A 25,497-nucleotide genomic window follows, 5' to 3' on the forward strand; every position below is an offset into this window, starting at 1 on the left:
TGTCGTGTTTACATTGTTAGTGCACATAATATTCTTTACATTTGAATAGTATTTCATGCCGCACTTAATGTCTTTTTCTCATCATATTTCATCGAAGAAATTGAGGCGAAATAATATACTATGATCTATTCGATTTCTCCCAAGAATGACGACCTTGTCCCTTAGTTTCTGCCGACTACAACTAGCAGACAAAATCGCATAATAAATAGTTAATCGATGATTTCCATGCGTTAAACCAAAACCTTATTTATTTACATTCGACATTTGCTGAAACTAGCACGTATACAAGGCCAGCCCAACCATTGTTAGCCTTAGATATATTTTTCCTAAAAATGTCAGGTGAAGAAGGATGGATAATATCCACGGGCGAAGATGAGCAATCAACAAATCATCGGCCATCGTTCGATCGAAAAAATGGCTACGATCCTGAGACACGGATTTACCACTCAGTCCTCCAACTTAGTGAAAAACACAAAATGACTAGTGATTATTCTCATCTTGACACAGCTAAATTTGTGTTGTCACAATTTCCATCTCCTGCACAAGCAGAGTCACAAATTGCACTAATTGACTCTGCCACTAACCAAAAACTCACCTATGCTCAACTCCATAGGTCTATTTTCTCACTCGCCACGGGATTGTACCACGCGTTAGGTGTGCGAAAAGGCGATGTGGTTTTCATCCTTTCACCAAATTCACTTTTGTACCCAACTATAGGTCTAGCTGTGCTTTCAATAGGTGCAATTTTATCCCCGGCCAACCCTCTAAACATGGAATCCGAAATTTCTAAACAAGTACGTCTTTCAGGTGCAAAATTAGCCATTGCTGCACCCGAGGAGGTTCATAAATTAGTCCCCACGGGTGTGCCTACGCTTCTCACAACGCGCCACAAGAACGACAAAAATTCAGTTTCAGTAGAAGAGCTGATAGAAAATTGTGACCCTTTAGATCTACCTAAAGATAGGCCAATCTTTTCGGATACAGCAGCAATACTATACTCTTCAGGAACTACTGGTGTTAGCAAAGGCGTCGTGTTAACTCACTCGAATTTCTTAGCGATTATGAAGCTGCTCAAGTACTACGTGGATGCAACGTCGTCTCAAGACGACATTTTCCTCTGTTTCATACCGATGTTTCATGTATACGGTCTAGCCTTTTTTGGGCTGGGATTATTCTGTTCAGGTGTCACAACTGTGTTGATGCCAAAATTTGATTTCCAAGCTATGCTGGAAGCAATTCAGACACACAAGATTAATCACATTCCAGCAGTTCCACCTGTGATTCTTGGGCTAGTTAAGTATAACGAAGGTGGTTATGATTTATCGTCATTGCGAAAAGTTTCCTCAGGGGCTGCTCCGCTAAGCAAAGAGGTATTGTTGACTTGTATGAGCATATCTTTAGACAGTGAGGGAGAATAGACTTTTTATTACTTAATTATAGTATTATATATCAACACAACCCTTGACGTGTGATCCTGATCCTTTTACATAAGTCAAAGACGTGAAAACGGTTTTGCTTTTTGGAAGATGGTGAGAGTTGAACCCTGAAGTTTTTGCCTGTTCTGATACTATGTTGAATTGTGTGACTATCTCATCTAAAAGTGTAAGGTGTTAGAGAAAACATATTTTTTATCGCTTACTCCCTCCGTGAAAACCTATTTTCTATCACTTACTCCCTCCGTTTCAATTGAAGTGTCTTAATTTGAGTTTGTTTCAAAAAGAATGTCTCTTTCTACTTTTTGTAACACTCTAATTCGAGCATTCTCAATGGCGTATTTAAAATCACAAGATTCAAAGGATAGTTTGAATCTTGTCTCTTTCTATTTTTTGTAACTCTCTAATTTCAGCATTCTACATGGTTTATTTAAAACCACAAGATTCAAAAGTCTCCCTTATTTTCTTAAACCATGTGCCGAAACTAAAACACTTACGTTAAAATGGAAAAAATAATTATATTATGTCTCAACAGGTCGCTGATGTGTTTCGAGAGAAGTTCCCTTGGGTGGAGCTCAAGCAAGGCTATGGCTTAACCGAGACCACTGGTGCAGCAACATATTTTGTTACTAATGAAGAGGCAAAGGCCCGTCCATCCTCGGTGGGAGTGTTGTTTCCAGGCTTCTCTGCGAAGGTGGTTAATCATGAAACAGGGGAGGCATTGCCACCATTTAAAGGAGGGGAATTGTGGCTAAAAGGTCCAGGGTTGATGAAAGAGTATTTTGCGAATGAAGAAGCAACTGCTGCAACAATCACTAAAGATGGCTGGCTCAGAACTGGTGATCTTTGTTACTTTGATGACGAGGGGTATTTATACATTGTTGATCGAATAAAGGAACTCATCAAGCATAATGGTTATCAGGTACAGAAGCTTTTAAAATCGATTTTATAAATAATCAGTTATGTATTTGGATAAAAATCTAAAACTGATAATAAGTAGTCGGTATATTTGTTTAAAAACATCTCTATTAAAACAGCTAAAAGTACCAGTTTAAAGTATCTTTACACAGAAAAAGACCAATGATGGGAAAGGAACGATGGGATTTAGTGATTTCAGTTAATTTTACCTTATAAGTTGAAAAGTTATAAGTTGAGGGTGATCATCTTATGACTTTTTGCTGATTTTGGTTTGAAGGTATTTTTGGTGTTTACTAAACGCGTAGATAAAGCATAAAATGTTATTAACCTAATAAGCTTACCTAAATACCCTATCTTGTTTCACTTTCTATAGTTTATAGATAAAACTCTTCAAGTTGGGTTACATGCAAACATAGTTAGTGGTGAAGCTAAAAAATTTACTAAGCGTGTTCAACACTTAATATATACTTAGTATATTTTTTATAAACACGACATAATTTTCCAACGAAGGGTTCAACTAATCACACTTCACTGTATGCGGATACAGGTAGCTCCAGCAGAGCTTGAAGCAATACTATTGAGTCACCATCAAATACTTGATGCAGCAGTTGTCCCGTGCGTTTATCTCTGCTCCTCTCTCACTTATTTCATGTTTGTTACATGCAACTTTTGTATCTAACAAGATAATAATTTTATTATGCAGACTGGAAGACGAGGAAGCAGGACAAATACCACTGGCATATGTAGTAAGAGCAGCCGGTTCTGGTCTCACACAAGACCAAGTCATTCAATTTGTTTCTAGCCAGGTTAGTTGATATTGCTTACCAAGTCATTCAATTTGTTTCTAGCCAGGTTAGTTGATATTGCTTCTTTCTCCTTTAAAATCATTTGTCCTAATTCCAGGCCGGCCAAGTATTAAGATGTTACGTAAGCAGATTTGAATTATATGAGTTGGATTTGAAACTCTACACACAGCAACCCATTTAATTTATTGGATTTGAAATCTATTAGAGTATTTTGTACTCCCTCCGTCCTAATTTAAGTATCTTACTTTCCTTTTTGTTTTGTCTCAAAAAGAGTTTCTCTTTCTATATTTAGTAAGTTGACAAGTCCAACATTCTACATGGCAAGTTTGAGATCACAAGATTTAAAGGTCTTTAATTTAAAACTACAAGATTCAAAAGTCCCTCTTTGTTTCTTAAACTCCATGTTCAATCAAACTAAGACACTTAAATTAGGACGGAAGAGCAGTATTTATTTAGAGAATTTTCGAACACATATATAGGTTCTGAGCCATAACTACTCTGATGAAGTCATAACTTTGAAAATATATCCGCCCCTGGATGTAGCATGATCATTTGATTCAACTGAATCCAACTTTTTCAGCATTGAGCATAAATAGATGTAAAAAAAAAAAATCAACAAATAAATTGAATTTGAATTCAATATAAAGCTTTAAACGAAACTCATCTTGTTTAAATTTTTAATTGAACTTTTTCAACACGCTATGCAGGTAGCCCCGTACAAGAAAGTAAGAAGGGTAAATTTCATCAGTGCAATACCAAGATCAACTGCAGGGAAGATTTTGAGGAAGGAGTTGGTGCTTCAAAGCAAACTGTTAATTCTGTCAAAATTATAAGATGGCTCACTTCCTAATTTGTCCTTAGGAATACATATACTTGTTAGCATCAACAAAATGGACACACCGACAGTGTGGAAGATCTTTATGTTATTCGTGTAATTTTCCCCGTTGTAACAGAACATTCGCCATGTTTTAAAGGCCATATTATGAAACATCACTTATTGATCGAATAATAGTGGTGACCGAGTAGTGCAGTGTATATTAGTTAAACTCACAGCTCAAACTTGCATTCGTAAAACTACACCATCTTATTCGATTTAAACAACAAAAAAAGCAACTTTCACAGGAAAAAAGGGAAAGAAAAAGAGTAAGTCGAGACTGGTATTTCCATAATGAAAATGAAATGAAGTATAAAATTTACTTGCAATATTATTTCTTACAAGTATTATAAGGAGGTCCTACATAGAAGTGCATAGCACCATTACTTAGCAACTTTATATAGCATGATAAGAACAAATTATTTGAATCAAGAAGAATGAAGCCCTCGAGCACCAAGACAAGCAGTGATTAATATTTAAATTTCAATGGAGTCCACAAGTAGGGCAATAATGTGAGGTTTTAGAACTTTCTCGGGATGTGTGTATCCATCTTGATTGTGCTTATATGTGACATCAATTATGCGAGCAAGATTGAGAATTCGGGTTAAAATTTCGGCAGAGACGGGAGCCGGCCTAAGAATTCCTTCATTAACATCCTTCCACGCTGTCTCAGCCATTTCATGAAATTTAACCATTGCCTCTTCCGTTGATACACCATAATCTCTCATGTAGCATTCAATTCCTGTAGCAATTTGTCCCCTACTTTTCTCAACCTGGAAAGGCAGATAGGTTAGGGGTTAGTCTTTATATTGCTTCAATTGTCTTTGTAACATGTTGTTTGTTCAAATCTCATTTAATAATATAATTTTGTGATACAACTCATACCTCGTATGTGGCTATGTCATCAATAACTCGGCATAGTGTCACATTAGCTTCAAGAATTTTAGGATTCTTTGCCAACCACTCAAAGTCCTGCTCTGTAGCAGACTTCATGCCCAAATACGATGTTGTCGTGAGCAAGTAATAGGTGCTAGTTGCTAAAGCATTACTTAGGTATTCAGAAACAGGTGGCATATATCCTTCAATAAACCATTTTGCCTCGACATTATAGTTCCTCACTATTTCTTTCATCTGTGAACACCAAAAATATAAATTCAATTGTTAGAAAATTGTAACTTGATGGCTTCAAGTTTATGATCACTAAAATGCAAGGTGAAACAAAGTTAGAAATGGATTAAGGAAATAAGTAATTCGATAGTTAGGTAACTCAGACATACTCTTTCTTTTGCATGATAGACAACATGAGATCTTCCATCACCAGACAATTCCTTTTCGTAATCCTCATAAAGATCTAGAAGAGCTTTATAACTGATTTTCATGTAATCAGGGAGACGATCAATTTCGCTAATATCCCACCTATATAGTGACAAAGCAAATGTGAGTTAATTATGCATTTTAAAAGAGCATAAAATATAAGGAACAAGAGTTGTCTTATGTAGTTCATACCTTTGTATGGCATCTGTATATGTTTCAAGTTCTTTAACTATACCATAAGCGTCAAAGGTATCATCAACGATTGAAATCATAGCTATGGTCTTAGCAAGCATGACACGGGCTTGAGAATATTGAGGCTCAAAATATACTCCAACAGTCCAAAAATAACATTCAACTGCTCTATCTCTTGCATATGGAAGTGTTGTCACGAAATCCAAATCTTTCCACCACCTTGATACTTCAGCAAGTTCTTGTTTGTGCAACATCTGAAGCAAGTTGAAATCCAATTTGGCAAATCTAAGCAACACATCATTCTTCGATTTCTCCTTCTCATAGATTGATGAGATGAAGAATCGGGTCTCAACTCGAGGAATGCCTTTGTGCAAAGATTGCTCAAGGGCATGTTCCACTTGCTCTTTCAGAGGAGATTTCAAGTGTGGAGCTGCGGACTCAAGATGAGTAGTGGAAAATGTGAGTGCATCTTCTAAGATATCTTCACCATGAGTCCTCACATGTGAAGCTTCATACAAGCTCAATAATCCAAGGACATCACTAGCAAGAGACTCCTCGAATTTTCCATTTCCACCTTGGAATTTGCTGAAAATTTCTGGTATTTCAAGGAATAATAAACAAGATTAGGCTTCGATCAAACGGACAACAATTATAAAAACATCAAACCCGTACTTTATGAAGGACTTACTAGGAGAGATGTTATAACCGTGTTGCCTAAGTAACCGAAATTGAAGAGCAAAAGTGCATAAATCATTATATTCATCACCCTCAAAGCTTGTATTCTCACTGTAAATCTGTCCCAGGATCTCATCAATTTCTTTCTCAAAATGGTAGGCTATACCAAGACGTTCAATAGTGTCAATCAAATTCAATGTCTCAGCCGAATTTTGTCCAGTAGCTAACAACATACTCCTTGTTTGTTCCTTCAATGCTTCAATCTCTTGAGCATACTTTTGTGCAACCTATATATAATGTATCGGTTAAAACAAAAAAACAAAAAAAATAAGCAAACTCCAAATAAACATAAAGAAACTATATGTATAAAGATGATGAATATTTAGTTACCTCATTGTCAATGGAGAAAGAATGGAAACGATCACCCCATAGACTAGGAGAGAAATTGGCAACAGGGCGAACAATCTCTTCTTCATGGTTCACAACTGCAGTTGAGCCCATTGCTAATTAGAAATGAGGGTATTTTTTTTGTTCGTTAAAGGAAGAAAGAAACTCTCAAGTTGAGAAGTGATGAGTGTGATGACCTAAATGGAAGAGAAGGCATAAGTATATATAGTGGTGATAAACACAAACCAATTTTCTAATTTATCATTAAAGCATGTTGAATATTCAGAGCAGAGCCATCTTTTATGAAGTTTATTTTACTATTTTATTCCCCCTCATTTCAAATTCCGCTGCCTTAATTTACCCCCTGTTAAAATTATAAGTATTCTATTTCATTCAAAATTAATTTCAACCGATCACTGTAGTCTGGCCAGTTGCCGTACTTGACTATAGACAAGCTTAGAGTCACCAGGCAGCCATTTGATTTCTTTAATTAATTTACTCCTTATTGACGTCTTTCTTTCTGTTGGTCCATTTTTTTTCTTTTAACATTCTTACTTTCATTATTTATTTATTTAAAGATAATTGTGGGACAGCTAGCCTCAAAAGAATGTTACGACCAACGGTCCACAGAGGCGGATTGCTAGAGTTTTAGCTAAACGCTCGGCACAATTCAATTGCTTAATTTAGTAAAAAAATTGTATTTATTTTAAGAAATTCACTGAGTATGTATAAACAATTTTCTTTAATTCAGTATGCTGCTTCTTCTAAAATTTGTATTCAATAAATTCAAAATTTTGAATGCTTCTAACTGATCATGAGCATGTATGCATGTATGTATGGGATGAAGTGCTCTTTAATTTTATAAATAAATAATGTGATGGAGTCAAAAATTTATATAAAAGGATTTAAAAATAATAGAATGTCATATTTGATATATGTTCAAAAGATTAAAAACATGGAAAATCTGGGTATGTGGTTGAAAATCTTTACTCGAAAGAAACTGCATGTGGAATTTAGTTTTTAAGAAACATCATTAAAATGTGACCTTCTATATTTTAAAATATTTTGTTGGTACACTTTGCACCATCGATTGCTTTTCAAATATGGCGCTGGTATATCGTGGAACACTAACGAATAAATAAACATTACAAATTCACAAATTATGCATGACAAATTGACAATTGACTTCAAAAATAAAAGTTGATGCATGTTGATATAATATTGAACTAAAAAAACCCTTTCAGTAAAGGGAATTAGTTAAGACACAATTAAATAAATAATAGTACATTTTTAACAGTTTAAACCTTTAGATAATATAGCTGCTTATTTTAGATGATAATATTAATATTATTATATAAAAAATATGGTTAGCAATAATTCTTTAGTGGGTTATCTATAGATGTAAATATGTAATATAATAATGTGTGTGTGTATATATATATTATTTTAAAAGCATGATTTGACCATAATATCTTTTAACTATTGAACGACTTTTATACCTTTTTGATTTAATTCTACAATATTCTCTTTTTGGGTAATTTGGTAATAAAAAAATATCAAATTGCGTACTTAATAACGTTTCGGTTAACCAGCCGTGAATTTGATTCCGATGCAAATTATATATAGTAAGACTTCTATTAAGAAAACAAGAGTATTGTTAAGTTTACTACAATAATAAATTTAACAGAGGACTGCACATGGCTCCTGGAGAACTAAGAAATCCGGCCTTTCTATCGAATTTATCTAAGGTAAGGTTTGTTTAATTACTTGATTTTTTCTATTTTACCTTACTTTTATAATCAACTTAATTTTTTATAAATAAATAGCTAAATGTTCTTGAAAGTGAATGATATTGTTATAATGTAATTTTGTTTAATAACGATTTTCAACACTTTTGTATCTTTAAATGACACTAAATGAATATATGACCACTTAATCTCTAATTTTGAATTGTTTGTCATAACATGTTTTATATACGAGGAAAAGGGAAAAAGAATAAATACCGAAAACATCAATTTCAAATAAGTATTAACTAGATACAATCTTATACTATGTTGTAACTCATAAAATAAATATATATAATTACAAATATATTATCTAAATTTTCTTACTATAATTGAGATTGCTTGGAAATAACGTGCAACTGCACGTTTGTAGAGACTAGTATATATAAAAACGTGAATGTAGCAACTGTTTGAACTACATCAGTGTTGCTGTATGTTATGATTTATCTTTACCTTGCTTTAGTTTATTGCACCTATCCACAAGATGAGGACCGTGCCAGGTTTGCAACAGTTTTGAGGAAACAAACAATGGAAAACTCCATTTGAATAACTACTGAGCCTCGCTTGATTATTAAACCCGCACAAACTCGGGTTTCGCAAACTTCTTTCACTATTTGTAGTAATACAATATTAATCATGCATTTTAAATGTTAAATTACAAACAATTTCATTCCTTCTACTCAGAGGCGGAGCTAGAATTTGAGGTTTGTGAGTTCCGAATTCAAACCTGTAGTTTTTAGAAGTAGAAGAAGGATCAATGATCCTGATCACAATGCACACGAAGAAGAAGAGGTAAAAACCAGAAGATCAACTGAATTCTCATTATTGTGATGATGTATACATGTCTGTATATCTGGTGTATATATAGGTGTGTAAACCATGGAGCCTAATCATGTAACTAACTTATGAATTAATAACTAACTCATACTTTGATATTGATACTTAGGTCCCTGAACTCTATAACAGATTTCACACTAATCCTTCTAACTAACTTTAACTAACGGTTACTCCTCTAACTAACTTAACCACCATTAGGATCACTTGCCTCAACACTCCCCCTCAAGCTAGGGATTGAAAAAATGTTTTGAACTCCTAGCTCGGAACATAGATAGTGAAGCTGAAATTTGCATAGCCTTTTTGTTAGTAAATCTATAGGTTGTTCTTGAGTAGGAACATATTTAGTAGCCACCAATCCAAGTGTAATCTTTTCCCTTATGAAGTGGCAATCAATCTCGATATGCTTAGTTCTTTCATGATATACAGGATTTACAGCCAACTGTATTGCTGCTTTACTATCAGTGAATATTTCAACTGGTTTTTGAACTTTAATCCTTAGCTCCTCCATCAAGCCTAGTAACCAGATTATCTCAGTGACCACTGTAGCAAGGCTTTTACATTCTGATTCTGCTGAACTTCTTGAGACTGTAGATTGCTTTTTTGATTTCCATGATATAAGAGAATTCCCAAATTTTACCAAATATCCTGATACAGACTTCCTAGTATGTGGACAAGAAGCCTAGTCTGCATCACAGAAGGCAGAAATTGTGTTATCTTGAGTACTTGACAGTAGAACTCCTTGTCTTGGATGGCCTTTTATGTATCTCACTATTCTTAGAGCTGCCTCCATATGGGATTCTTTTGGTTGTTGAAGAAATTGACTTAATGTTTGTACTCCAAATGATATATCAGGCCTGGTCATGGTTAGATATAGCTACTTCCCTATTAGTCTCTGATAAGCTCCCTGATCAGCCAATGGATCATGTATAGTCTTGGTCTTTGAGTTGATTTCCTGAGATTCTGAATTTTCTTTGTTGACTAGATCATCATACTCCTTTGTAGTAAGCTTGATATTTGTATCAATAGGTGTTACTGCTGGTTTTGAACCACTTAGTCCAGTCTCAACAATAAGCTCAAGTGCATACTTCCTTTGATGCATGAGTATGCCACATTTTGATCTTGCAAACTCAATGCCTAAGAAATATTTGAGTTCACCCAGATCCTTCATCTTGAAGGATTGTTTCAGTTGATTCTTAGTTTCTTCAATAACTTGTAGGCTGCTTCCAGTTATGAGCATATCATCCACATATATAAGCACAAATACTGAGTTTGTTGCTGTTTTCCTGATGAATAAAGAATGATCATGCTCACTTTGCTTGAACTGATAACTTAATAGGGCCTCAGATAGCTTAGCATTCCATTGTCTAGGTGCCTGTTTCAACCCATACAGGGATTTAATGAGTCTACACACTGGATTCTTCTCCCCCTGGCTCTTAAATCCCTGAGGTAACTCCATATAGATCTCATCATTCAAATCACCCTGTAGAAATGCATTAAAGACATCCATTTGATGGATGTGCCATTTGTTTTGAGCTGCAATTGTCAAAACTGTCCTTACGGTCTTCATCTTTACTACAGGACTGAAGGTTTCTTGGTAATTTATACCCTCCTTTTGACTATATCCCTTAGCTACTAGCCTTGCCTTATACCTTTCAACTTCACCCGTGGACTTGTATTTTACTTTATAAATCCACTTACACCCTATGGGTGACTTTCCTGCAGGGAGGCTGACATATTCCCATGTATGATTGTCTTGTAATGCTGAGATTTCTACCTTCATGGCTTCTATCCATTTTGGATCAGTTGCTGCTTCTTTGTAGGTCTTTGGTTCTGTTATGTTTATCATCTTTGACAAGTAGGCTTGGTATTTAGGAGCTAGTTTGTCATATGACAGGTATTTGGCTAGAGCATAAGGTTCGTCATGTATATTTAGTGAGATAAAATCTTTCATCCACACAGGTGGTGTTTTGTTCCTTCTTGATGTTCTTGTATTTAGTTGAGTCTGTGCAGTAGGTATGGGATTTGGTTGTGTAGGAATATTACTTGGTATCTGTGGTGGTGGTTGTTGATTTACTTCAGATGTTTCAGCCTCTAGAGGTGCAAGTTGTTGTGTGCTTAGTTACTCCCCCTCATTTAGTACTGAACCTTGATCATTCATGTCAAATTGTCCACTGATAGCAGTGTTTCTGTGAGGAACTGGTGTCATGTCTGATTCATTTGTGCCATTGAACTTGAAAGGTGGAGTAGAAGTTTCCTGTTGCTTAAAAGGAAATATATTCTCCTTGAATATAACATCTCTGTTGACAAACAAAACATGACTAGTTAGATCATAGAGTATGTAGCCTTTTTGTGTTTCTGCATATCCAAGGTGGACTGCAGTTCTTGCTCTTGTATTGAGTTTATCAGAATCATGTACAACTTTTGCAAAGCATAAACAACCAAGTATTCTTAGGTATGCTAGAGATAGTTTTCTGTGATACAACTGCTCATATGGTGATTTGTCTTTAATGAAAAAACTTGGTAGCCTGTTTATAATGTATACTGCAGCTTTAACACAGAGTCCCCAAAATTTTATTGGAATATAAGCTTGGAATCTAATTGCTCTTGTTATTTCTAGTATATGTCTGTGTTTCCTCTCAACAATTCCATTTTGCTGAGGGGTGTAGGTACATGAAGTTTGATGAATTATACCTAGTTTTTTAAATAAGTCACTGCACAATGTGTTTACAAACTCAGTCCCATTGTCACTTCTTACAACTTTTACCATTTTGTTAAACTGAGTATTCACATAAGTAAGGAACTGTTGCAAGACTGTATAGACATCAGACTTTACTTTTAACAATAACATCCATGTAAATCTAGAATAGTCATCCACAACAGTAAGAAAGTATTTATTTCCTTCAAGAGTAGCAGTTTTGTAACGTCCCCACAAATCCATACGAATCAAGTCAAAACTACTAGAACTATGAGTGACACTAACAGGAAAAGGCAACCTAGTCTGTTTGCCACATGGACACACTGTGCATTTATTGACTGTCTTAGTAATATGATCTAGGCTAATAGGAAGTAGTTTTTTCAAGACTTTTATTGATACATGTCCAAATCTCCTATGCCAGACATCTACATCTATTTTGCAATTTTGATCAAGTATAACAGAAGCAGCATTTCTAGGATTGATGGCAGCTAAAATGACTTCTTTTTTGTCAGTGTTTTCTGAGAGTATGTATAAGCCTCCATCTTCTCTACCAATCATCTTCACGTTCCCATTGAAGAGATCCGAAAAAAATACATAAGTCCCGGAAAAATGAAGCTGAACATTTCAACTCTTTTGTTAGTTTTGAGACAGATAACAAATTGAATTTGAACTGAGGAATATAAAACACATCAGTGACTGTATTATTATTGAAGAGAGTACTTGATCCTATATGAGTAACCAAAGAAATGTCTCCATTTGGTAGGTATAACCTTTTAGGATTTCCAGTATTTGACACAGTTAGAGTGTCTAGTAACTTCAGGTCTGCTACCATATGATTGGTAGCACCTGTATCTACTATCCACTCTTGTTTCTGGTCCTGGACTGTCAATGCAGTACTCATCATACCTGTCATATTCACTGAGTGAATAGGATCAGCAGGTTTGTTTAGTAACTTCAATATGTGTTGGTATTGATCTTGAGTCAGTAGTGGACAAGACTCTTGCTGGTTCATCTGGCTTGTTGAGGTAGATGGCCCTGCTGCATATCCATATCCTTGACCCTCTGCACTCATGAAATGCATTTTTCCAGCTTGACTAGGCTTGCCACCACCAAGACAACTGTTAGTTTGTTCATTACCACAGTTGTAACTATCACCCTCAACCATCACATTGTGTGCAGAACTATTTCCATGATAAGAAGAGTTGTTTCCACCCTTTCTTTTGAACTGGAAATCTTTAGGATATCTATGTATCTTATAGAAATTTTCTTTAGTATGACCTTTGATCTTGCAAAAATCACAAAATAGTGAGTTATAGTTTTTCTTGAATTTCTGATTTCCTCCATTTCTAAAATATAATGCAGACTCAAACGACCCTTGTGGAACAGGATTTGACCCTAACCCCCCAGCATTAGCAACTACAGACTTTTGCCCCTCATCACTCATGATCATTAATTATGCCTGATTAACAGATGGCATAGGATTCATAAGCAGGATTTGGCTTCTAGCTGCCTTGTAGGTATCATTTAGTCCCATCAAGAACTAGAACAACTTCATTTTCTGTAGATGCACCACATATTCCCTTGATTTATCACAATTGCAAGATGGTGTAGGGACTAAAGATTCAAAATCTACCCACAGTTCTTTCATCCTAGAGTAGTAACTAGACACTAAACTTGTGCCTTGGGTAAGAGTGGCTATTTCTTTATGAATGTTGAAGGTTCTTGATCCATCTATCTTGTGTAATCTTTCAATCAGATCCTCCTATACTAGTTGAGCAATAGAAGCATACATGATACCCCCAAGTAATTCTTTTGATACAGAATTAATTACCCATGATAACACAATAGCATTAACCCTCTCCCACAGATTTTCTAAACCAGGAAACTTGTCTTTTGAATCTGTTCCATCAACTATTCCAAGTTTGTTTCTGCCCAACAGTACCAACCTCATTGATCTATACCAAGCAGAGAAATTTTCAGAACCACTAAGTTGGAAAGCAATCACCTGGATTCCACTAACATCAGAAGACTGCAGGAACAGTGGATGTGTATAATCAATTCCATTTTGATTTCCTGTTCTGTGAGAGTTGAAGCTATCAACATTTTCTTGTCTTTGATTGTTTTGTTGAGTACCACCATTAGTCACATTTGTAACTTCATCAATTGCCATCTTGAATTTTCAAGATTTCAAGCAGTAACAACAGTTATAACAACTTGTATATTTGCGGAAGATTTGAACAGAATGTTTTGATCGATCAAGCTGAATTACAGGCTTGATTGGTCTGATACCATGTAGTTTTTAGAAGTAGAAGAAGGATCAGTGATCCTGATCACAATGCACATGAAGAAGAAGAAGAAGATCAACTGAATTCTCATTATTGTGATGATGTATACAGGTCTGTATATCTGGTATATATAGGTGTGTAAACCATGGAGCCTAATCATGTAACTAACTTATGAATTAATAACTAACTCATACTTTGATATTGATACTTAGGTCCCTGAACTCTATAACAAATTTCACACTAATCCTTCTAACTAACTTTAACTAACGGTTACTCCTCTAACTAACTTAACCGCCATTGGGATCACTCGCCTCAACAAAACCCTTTAAGTTATTGGGTTCTAAACTACTAATTTATACATATTACAAAAATTTCTTAAGGCAAATATAAGGTTTGAACAAAATTTCTTAAGGCAAATATAAGATTTGAACAAAAGCTTGTGGGTTCGGCCGAACCCATCTACGACACTGCTGCTTCTACTCAAAGATATAAAATTGTTTTCTAAATAGCATTTGCTTATGAAAAATTAACTATCATGTTTTTTAAGCATAGGATTGTTTTTTCCCACTTTTTGTGAGAAAGTGCTAGAGCTAACAAGAAAAAATGGTTATATATGATAGAATAATTTTTATATGCATGCCACGAAAAAATAATATCGATAAAAATTTATCAAAACATTAGTTCATTAGTATTTTTTTCATAATCGCGCGAAGCGCGGGTAAATTTACTAGCCATTTGATCTAATTCCAGGCCGGCAAAGTATTAAGATGTCACATAAGCGGATTTGAATCATATATATGAGTTTTATTTGAAATTCTACAGCAACCCATTTAATTTATTGGATTTAAAATCTTTAAGAGATTTATTAGTACTCTCTCTGTTCTAATTTAAGTGTCTTATTTTTCTATTTGGTTTGTCCAAAAAAAGAGTGTTTCTATTTATATTTAGTAAGTTTTCCAATTCCAACATTCTACCTGGCAAGTTTAAGATTACAAGATTTAAAGGATTACACACATCTTTAATTTAAGACCACAAGATTCAAAAGTCTCTATTTGTTTCTTAAATTCCGTGTCCAGTCAAACTAAGACACTTAAATTTTTACGGGGGGAGCAATATTTATTTAGGGCCTGTTTGGAAAGCCACCAGGTAATTGGAATTGGGTATAATTACACAGTTCGGCCTGGTTGTTTGACCAAGTAATTACTTGGTTAGGTGGGAATAATTGAGAGGGTGTAATTACACTCTCCAATTCTCCGGGGTGGGGGGTGGGGGCGGGGGGGGGGGGGGGGGGGAGGGGGGCGCTGAGAATTGGGTGTAATTATAGGGTTCCTCTTTATTTTTTTAATATTAATTTCTTTTATTTTTTAATTCATTTTAATTTCTTTTTTATTTTAACTTTTTAATTATTTTTATTGTTTAAAATATATTTTTCTTTTTATATTATTTATCTTTCATTTCCTTTCTTCTCATTTCAAACCTTTACTTCTTGTGGTTCCATGTAATTGCTCGTATTTTTATTTTATTTTTATATTATTTTATTCTCTTAGCATAACTGTGTTATTATTCTAATTTTTAACACTACACCTCTTAATATTAGAAAGAATGAATCATTAACAAACTTGGCATATAATGAGAGATATTATTAAAGTATAATTTATTTGTGAACGAGGTTATAGACTTATATTGTTACATCCCGTAGTTTTGCATGTTGAGATTCGAGCTACCTTTCTGGAAGCATATGAGATTATACGCGTTTATCTTATGATTATGAGGGTTTAAGTTAATATAATAAGCTATGGAAGGATCGAAAGGGCAAGTGAACCAAGGAAATTAAGTTTGTTGAAACCTTAGAGAAAATGTGAAGGGCAATTTTGGCCCAACTTGGATGAAGAATATCTTTCAGTATTCGAGGATTTTTTAGTCAAAGCAAAAGCCTAAAGTGAAATTCACGAAGTCTAGTTTCCAACGCAACAAATCGCTCATCGATACAGTATCAGAGCAAGGAGATATGGACGTTACAAGCTGGGCTGGCAGGCCAGGAAAATGCTTTGCGCGAACGCGCCAGGAGGTGGCGCGAACGCGCAAAAGATATGACAGACAACCCAGCACCAACGCTGATACAATGTTCCATACGAAAATGAAGAAAAAGGACAAGAAACATAAAGGATAGATAATTTGACACAACTAAAGACCCAAATTAGCAACCAAAGTTCTTGAATTAACTTGACCTCTAATTTAGGAACTAAAGAGCACCAAACTCTTAGGATGACCAATAGGGATTTGATACCCTAATAACCAATCCTCTCACAAGATTCACAATCTATAGCTTAGCAAGCTCTTAACACTCAAAAGAGTTCACAATTTCAAAACATCAATATTCAACATAGACTAAGTCTTCCAAATGAAGTAGACTACTACTTATACTAAGGTTCAAAAGAAGACAACTACACTATTACACTTTTACCCTTAATGAAGTAAGGGCCTTGTTTGGGTGTCTTCTTTTGGGAACAAAACTTGAATTTGCAAATCTTCAAGTAATAGTCACATTGAAAGTATGACCATCTTCCAACCTCTTCTCCAAACCATCCTCCCATGCTATCATGAACACTTGCAATCCCCGGGAAGGTGTTAGAGTGTATTCAAGTATGTCCCTTCTCATGAACAATGCTTGCATAGCTTGAAGTTCCCTCGTTTGGCTCCTTGTAAAAGGTCTTGATGCCATTCGAGTTGTATCATTCTCCCCTTCTTGAAGAGAATTTGTCCTCAAATTTAAGGGAACAACATCTTGCACCACCATAGGAGAGAGATCACACACATTGAAGGTGTTATGAACTTGGTATTCGGGTGGAAGATCAATTTTGTATGCATTATCATTGAGTCGTTCAAGTACTTCAAATGGACCATCTCCTCTAGGCATCAACTTGGTCTTTCTTTTGTTGGGAAACCTCTCCTTTCGGAAATGTACCCAAACCCAATCACCCGGTTCAAGCACAACTCGTTTGTGGCCCTTGTTTGCTCTCTTGGCCGTTTCTTGATTCTTTTTCTCAAGGTGAAGCCTCACCTTCTCATGCAACTTCTTCATGGCCTCGGCTCGTTTGTTTCCATCTAAACTCAACACAACATCTTGAGATAAAGGGGTTAGATCTAAAGGGGTTAGGGGGTTAAAACCATAAACGACTTCAAAAGGTGACATGCCAATAGTGCTATGAATGACTCTATTGTAAGCAAATTCAACCAAAGGCAATTGATCTTCCCAAGATGTTAATTTTCCTTTAACCATGGCCCTAAGCATAGAACCCAAGGTCCTATTGACAACTTCGGTTTGGCCATCGGTTTGTGGGTGACAAGAGGTAGAAAACAACAATTTAGTACCAAGTCGTCCCCACAATTCTTTCCAAAAGTGGCTAAGGAATTTTGGATCCCTATCGCTCACAATGGTTTTGGGAATACCATGCAACTTTACCACATGTTCAACAAACAAAGAGGCAACATGAGGAGCATCATCAACTTTATGACAAGCAATGAAATGAGCCATTTTAGAAAATCGATCAACCACAACAAAGATGCTATCTTTACCCCTTTTGGTTCTAGGCAAACCCAACACAAAATCCATCGAAATATCAACCCAAGGTTGTTGAGGGGTGGGGAGAGGGGTATACAAACCATGGGGAAGGAGTCTAGACTTGGCGCCGCGACATTCAATGCATTGGCCACAAATCTTAGCCACATCCCTCCGCATATGAGGCCAATAAAATTGTTCCTCAAGAATCCCCAAAGTCTTATCAATCCCAAAATGTCCCATCAATCCCCCATTATGTGCCTCTCTCACAAATAACTCCCTCCAAGAGCTCATGGGCACACATAGTCGCTTGTTCTTGAACAAGAAACCATCAAACTTGGAATATGGAGTAGAAGACCTATCCCTAATCCACCTCTCCCTTTCCCATTCTTCGCAATCTAGAAAGATTTTGGCAAAGACGGGGTCCTCGGGATACAATGTCTTCAAGCTTTCAAAACCCATCAATTTGGAAGACAAGGTATTAATCAAAACATGTTTCCTTGATAGGGCATCCGCCACTACATTCTCCTTTCCCTTTTTGTATTGGATTACATAAGGGAAGGTTTCAAGGAATTCAACCCATTTGGCATGCCTTTTGTTCAACTTGCCTTGGGCCTTAAGATGCTTTAAGGACTCATGGTCGGTCCGAATTACAAACTCTTTAGGCCACAAGTAGTGTTGCCAATTTCCCAAAGCACGAATCAAGGCATACAACTCAAGATCATAGGTAGTGTAATTCAAAGTCGCTCCCTTGAGTGTTTCACTAAAATAGGCTATGGGCTTTTGGTCTTGCATTAAAACGGCTCCAATACCCACTTTGCTTGCATCACATTCAATCTCAAATATTTTGTCAAAGTCGGGTAATTGCAACAATGGTGCGGAGCTAAGCATTTGTTTCAAAGTTTCAAAGGCATTAGCTTGCTCCACACCCCAAGAAAAAGGTTTGTCCTTTCGGATTACCTCGGTCAAAGGAGCGGCTATGGTACTAAATCCTTTAACAAAACGCCTATAGAAACTAGCCAAGCCATGAAAGCTTCTTACATCTCCAATGGATTTTGGAGTGGGCCAATTTCTTATGGCTTCTACTTTGGATTCATCAACCTCAACCCCCCTTGAGCTCACGACAAATCCCAAGAAAACAACTTCATCCACACAAAAGGAACATTTATCAACATTGGCATAAAGTTGTTCTTGTCTAAGCACTTCAAACACACATTTCAAATGACTAACATGCTCATCCATGGTTTTGCTATACACCAAAATATCATCAAAATAAACAACCACGAATTTGCCAATAAAAGGTTTCATCACATGATTCATCAATCGCATGAAAGTACTAGGAGCGTTAGTGAGACCAAAAGGCATCACCAACCATTCATATAGACCAAACTTGGTCTTGAATGCAGTTTTCCACTCATCTCCGGGTTTCATCCGGATTTGATGATACCCACTCCTAAGATCTACCTTAGAGAATATGCATGAACCATTCAACTCATCAAGCATGTCATCAAGACGGGGTATGGGATGGCGATACTTTACCGTTATCTTGTTGATGGCCCGACAATCAACACACATGCGCCATGATCCATCTTTCTTTGGCACCAAGATCACGGGCACGGCACAAGGACTCATGCTTTCTCTCACAACTCCCTTTTCAAGGAGCTCATCCACTTGCCTTTGAAGCTCCTTAGTGTCATCCGAGTTAGCTCTATAAGCTGGCTTGTTTGGCAATTGAGACCCCGGAACAAAGTCAATTTGGTGTTCAATTCCCCTCAAGGGTGGTAACCCCTTTGGGAGTTCCGTTGGGAACACATCATCAAATTCCTGCAAAAGAGAAGAAATAGAGCTAGGAAAAGAATGGGTTAGTTCATTAGTGTGCAATGCATAGTCCCTATGCATGAGGAGAATCACCGGTTGACGCTCCCCCAATTCCTCCCCAATTTCCCCACAATTCGCCAAAAGCGACACCTTAGTTTTTCCTCTAAGCTCTCCTTTCTTTCCACTCAACTCTTGAGAACTACTCTCCTCTACTCGCTCGTCCCCCACATTCTTCTTTTGCAATGCACCATGTCCCTTCTCCTTTAACTCCCTCATTTTGTTATAGATCTCACCCAGTTGGGAGGGGGTCATGGGATTCAAGACATGTTTGGCATCATTGTGGCCAAGGGTGTATTGGTTAGTTCGCCCATTATGGTTGACGGACCTATCATATTGCCATGGTCTGCCAAGTAGAAGATGACACGCTTGCATGGGAACGACATCACACAACACCTCATCATGATACTTCCCAACCGCGAATTTGATGATAGCTCGTCTAGTCACCTTCAATTCACCACATTCATTGAGCCATTGAAGTTTGTAAGGGTTTTCATGGCGGGTGGTGGGAAGTTTCAAGAAATCAACAAGGGTGGTACTAGCAACATTGGCACAACTCCCACTATCAATGATCATGATGCTAGTGTTTTGGTTAATGATGCACTTGGAATGGAAGAGATTTTCCCGTTGACTTGGGTCATCCATTGCTTTACTTATCATGGTTCGTCGCACCACATATAGAGGTACAATAGGCTCATCATCACCTTCAACACCATCCCCTTCACTATCATGATGTTCATCCTCATGATTGCCCTCGTCATCCCCTTCCTCACATTCTTCCTCATCCTCACTATAAGTATCTTTCAAAATAAACGCTCTACGATTAGGGCACTCACTTGCTCTATGACCGAAGCCATGACATTTAAAGCATTGAATAGGAGTTTTCGTACCTCCTTCTTTTGGAGCAAACTTCGGAGGTTGCTTGTCAACTTGCTTCTCAACTTGAGAATTCTTCACAAATGGTTTCTTGGCTTCTTGCATGGGGCCCTTATTCTTTTGCCAATTGGAGGAGAAAGCTTCTCGTTCTTTGTTATGGTTCCATGAACTCACATAGCCCCTTGATTTATTGATTTTGTCCTCCTTGAGACCCTCCTCTATTTCAATAGCCGCTTGAAGGGTTTCTTCAATGCTCCCATAGTTGTGGAGTCTCATTTGGGAGACAATGTCACCATTTAACCCGGCTCGGAACCGAGTCATAGCATTTAACTCATCCTCGTCAAAGTCAATTCTCATCTTGACAATTTGAAACTCATCATAGTATTCTTCCACACTCTTTTTGTTTTGCCTTAAGGTATACACCTTCTTGAGTTGTTCTTGTTTGTAGCGCTCGGTGACATACTTACGCCGCATGGCCTCCTTCAATTCATCCCAAGTAGGTGTGGGCGGGAGTCCAATAATTCTTCTTGCTTTCACTTGAGTTTCCCACCATGTGGAGGCATACCCCTCGAAATGAGCAATGGCGTAAGAAGCCTTTTTCACCTCGGACATGTCATTCGTCAAGAAGATTCTATCACAATGCATCACCCAATCAAGAAATGTATCGGGATCACTACTTCCTTTGAAGGTTGGGAGAGTAACCTTGATGGAATTGAGACTCGTGTCTCGCCCTCCGCCATAACCGTGATTCCTATTAAAATCTCCATCGTCGTCATAACCTTGATGGTCACGACCTTGGTACCCTTCACGAGCTTGGTACCCTCTTGGCCTACCCATGTGAGGGTTAGGACCATGCCTTCCACCCCTTCCTCGATAACCTCCTTGTGCTTGCCCTCGTGGCCTCCAACCTTGGTCACCATAATGTTCGTGCTCAAGTATAGCTTCCTCTATCTCTTCCTCATTTGGTTGTTGGATGTTTGGACGGTTTTGGGGTGGCATTGGTGCATTTGGGTGGGGGTCATTTAGGGGTGGGTCATTTGGATGTGGGTCATTTGGAGCTTGATCTTGTTGGAGTGGGTTGTTCCGTTGGCCTATGGGAATGTTGTTTGGTGGGGTGAGAGTCGTGTTTTGAGGAGTGTTTTGGGGAGTGGGGTTATATAGATGATGGAAGGTGCCGGGTGACACTGTAGGTGAAGTGCTTCGAGTAGCTCCACTTGTGCCACCTTGGTATTGCACTTGAGGCGAATATGAGACCTCCCTACTACCTCCTTCAATTGCTTCCACCCTACTTCCCAAGTTTTCCATTCGACCACCCATACTATCCACTTTATCGTTCAAGGCTTGTAAGGCTCTCATTACATCAACTAGTGTGAGTTCCCCGGTGGGAACTCGAGTTTCATCCTCCGTAGCCATGGTACCTATTAAGACACTCAGCAAAGCAAGCAAACACGTTAGATTAGTAAAATCAACTCACAATCGCTCAAGTATGCGCACCTTTGATTGCCTCACAAATTGCTTCCGCCAAAGATTGTGTGCTTGTTAATGTTGACTAGTCACAAGGGTTCAAATTCTACTCGTGGTCGGAATAGATTCTTGTTAGACTAAGAAGGACGGACGACTCAATTCAATCTAACGGACTTGAACCAAGAAATTAACAACGAAGAAAAACGAAGAAACGCACGAAAGAATTGGCACGAAAGAAAGGCGGACACAAGAACTAGTAAACACAAGTAGGAACAACTACTAAATGGCTACTAGTTGAGAGACACAAGAAATTGGAATGCTAAAATTCGGAAAATAAATCGAATTTCGGCCCCGGGTAGGTGATAACTTGAAAACGTGGTCTCGAGGTCCCAAATGATCCAAGGTATCAATTTTTTTTTTCTTCCTACCAAAGGATTAGGGACACAAGATCATCAACTAAGGATCAAGAAATTTTGAGAATTGGAAGAGGGATTAAAATGAAATTTGGACTTGAAAAGGGTACGTGGAGTTTACGATTGGAGCTGGACAAAATACGGTCCGTATTGTGGTTTACGGTCCTTCGTGACCGTATTTAGTGATGACAAAAAAAACAGAATGTACCTTGCACTTTACGACCCACGAGAGACGGGTCGTATTGTGGTTTACGGACCGTATTTTGGGTTTACGGTCCGTATTTAGTGATGTCCAGATTCCAGTGGCCTACTATTTCAAGATCCAAGTTTACGACCCAATTTACGGTCCGTAAATTGATTTACGGTCCGTCTTTAATGATGTTGGCAATTTCCAGTGAGCTACTGTTTCAAGATCCAAGTTTACGACTTCAAATTACGGTCCGTAAATTGATTTACGGTCCGTAATTTGCAATATTCCCAGCTTCAGCGATTTTCGTGTTGAACTCGAACTTCTCGAATTTTGGACCAAATTTCTTGGATCTGATGACGTTCCTGGGCCCACTCAACCTAGTATTTTCTTCTTTTGGGGAAGAAAACACTTTTTCCAAATCTTGACTTGAAAACTTTGGATTAAATGCCCTTTTGGAGAGTCTTCTTCCCTATGAAGATTTGAAGATCTTCAAGAACACCAACTATTTCAAATTTTCAACTACCTTCAAATCAACTTGTTTTTCCTTCAAATTTCAGATTTAGACTCCCCAAGACTTGTAGAACAAAGCCCAATAAATTTCAAGTACCAATTTCACCCAAATCAACAAGACCCGTTTCAAGTTCTTCAAGTTCTTCAACTCAACAATGGTGAAAATCTCAAAACAACTTGAAATGACTTGAAACTTCGGATTTGAAACCCTAAAACTCTAAGGAACTTAAACCTAACACCAGATTCAACAAAAATCAACAAGAGAAAATTCGATTTTTTTTTTGTTTTTTGTTTTTTGTTTTTTTTTTTGAATTTCGGATTTTTTTTTTTTTTTTTTTTGTTGAATCTAAACCCAAGATTAGATTTGGTAGAACAAACCTAAACTAAGCTCTGATACCAATTGATACAATGTTCCATACGAAAATGAAGAAAAAGGACAAGAAACATAAAGGATAGATAATTTGACACAACTAAAGAACCAAATTAGCAACCAAAGTTCTTGAATTAACTTGACCTCTAATTTAGGAACTAAAGAGCACCAAACTCTTAGGATGACCAATAGGGATTTGATACCCTAATAACCAATCCTCTCACAAGATTCACAATCTATAGCTTAGCAAGCTCTCAACACTCAAAAGAGTTCACAATTTCAAAACATCAATATTCAACATAGACTAAGTCTTCCAAATGAAGTAGACTACTACTTATACTAAGGTTCAAAAGAAGACAACTACACTATTACACTTTTACCCTTAATGAAGTAAGGGCCTTGTTTGGGTGTCTTCTTTTGGGAACAAAACTTGAATTTGCAAATCTTCAAGTAATAGTCACATTGAAAGTATGACCATCTTCCAACCTCTTCTCCAAACCATCCTCCCATGCTATCATGAACACTTGCAATCCCCGGGAAGGTGTTAGAGTGTATTCAAGTATGTCCCTTCTCATGAACAATGCTTGCATAGCTTGAAGTTCCCTCACTTGGCTCCTTGTAAAAGGTCTTGATGCCATTCGAGTTGTATCATGCTGAGCAATTTTTAGGTCGGGGCAAGCCGAGCCTAAAATGTTATAAAAAGGGGCTACCCCCGTATTTTCTCTTCCAAACATCCTCCAAACCTCTCCAAACATCTGGAACCCTCCACCAATTTCCACACACCAAAATTTTAACGCAAATCGAGTATAATACCTAGATTCTGGTCCAGACAGCATATAGTTGCGATTATAAAATCGTATAGCGACGAGTTCTGGCTCAAATTCAAGGTGGAAAGTGAAGATATTGCAATACTAGAGGGAGTAAGGTATGGATCTCTCCTTATTAATATTAGTTTCGGTTTATTTACGGAGGTAAAACTGTTAAACAGTCTTATAATGAGTTGGTTAGTTGAAGAAATTGGAAAACATTGGGTGAGATGTTTTATGACGTATATTGGTGTTGATGATGTTGTTGTTGATATTGGTATGGTTGTTGAATTGTGATTTTGGGCTAGGCATATAAACATGGGAGATGCTGCCCGAATTTCGACAGACTTTAAATGGAATTAAATCCAAGACTTAGGATGAGTATATGACATTGAGCCTATCCATAGTATGAATGGTTTATATGTAGATTACGAGCTTGGAAGGATAAACGTTGAATCGCTAAGGAGACCAAAAGGTATGTTAAGGCTAGTCCCTTTCTTTCAGAAGGCATGATTCCTATGGTATGATTCCATATATGTTTCCATAACCTTCTTACTTCCAAAAGTTAGAAGTTCATGATTCTTAAAAGCTTCTTATGATACTAAAAATGAGATGTATTCTATGATGAACATGATGATGATGATGATGATTTTAATTCTAGAAATTCCAAAGCTTATGATTTTAATGCTATTATGAGATTATCGAGCTTACTTCATGATTTCCTTGATTTTATTCATTATTGTTGATCTCACCTTATGACAATTGTTCCTTCAAGTTGAAATCCAATTTGGCAAATCTAAGCAACACATCATTTTTCAGCATTGAGCATAAATAGCTGTAAAAAAAGTAAAAAAAAAAAAAATCAACAAATAAATTGAATTTGAATTCAATATAAAGCTTTAAACGAAACTCATCTTGTTTAAATTTTTAATTGAACTTTTTCAACACGCTATGCAGGTAGCCCCATACAAGAAAGTAAGAAGGGTAAATTTCATCAGTGCAATACCAAGATCAACTGCAGGGAAGATTTTGAGGAAGGAGTTGGTGCTTCAAAGCAAACTGTTAATTCTGTCAAAATTATAAGATGGCTCACTTCCTAATTTGTCCTTAGGAATACATATACTTGTTAGCATCAACAAAATGGACACACCGACAGTGTGGAAGATCTTTATGTTATTCGTGTAATTTTCCCCGCTGTAACAGAACATTCGCCATGTTTTAAAGGCCATATTAT

At 36.9% G+C, this 25,497-nt stretch overlaps 2 protein-coding genes across 3 annotated transcripts; one reads left to right on the top strand and one right to left on the bottom strand.

Annotated features, from left to right (window-relative positions):
* Positions 1–269: 269 nt before the first annotated feature.
* Positions 270–25,486, top strand: LOC132614885 (probable CoA ligase CCL5). 2 transcript variants are annotated; one of them, XM_060329441.1, is made up of 5 exons: positions 270–1,370; positions 1,969–2,355; positions 2,899–2,966; positions 3,055–3,157; positions 25,221–25,486. In XM_060329441.1, exons 1-5 carry the CDS (start codon positions 333–335, stop codon positions 25,344–25,346), a joined length of 1,722 nt encoding a protein of 573 aa, XP_060185424.1. In that variant the 5' UTR covers positions 270–332; the 3' UTR covers positions 25,347–25,486. The 2 variants fall into 2 exon arrangements, with proteins under 2 accessions (XP_060185424.1, XP_060185423.1); XM_060329440.1 differs by lacking the exon at positions 25,221–25,486 and adding an exon at positions 3,865–4,129.
* LOC132615708 (vetispiradiene synthase 3-like) lies at positions 4,366–6,803 on the bottom strand. The gene is made up of 6 exons (XM_060330313.1): positions 6,603–6,803; positions 6,226–6,499; positions 5,538–6,132; positions 5,309–5,447; positions 4,917–5,162; positions 4,366–4,804 (listed from the first exon to the last, which is right to left on the bottom strand). Exons 1-6 carry the CDS (start codon positions 6,711–6,713, stop codon positions 4,508–4,510), a joined length of 1,662 nt encoding a protein of 553 aa, XP_060186296.1. The 5' UTR covers positions 6,714–6,803; the 3' UTR covers positions 4,366–4,507.
* Positions 25,487–25,497: the final 11 nt, after the last annotated feature.

This window comes from Lycium barbarum, chromosome 10 (assembly GCF_019175385.1).
Source record: "Lycium barbarum isolate Lr01 chromosome 10, ASM1917538v2, whole genome shotgun sequence".
Classification (NCBI taxonomy): Eukaryota; Viridiplantae; Streptophyta; class Magnoliopsida; order Solanales; family Solanaceae; genus Lycium; species Lycium barbarum.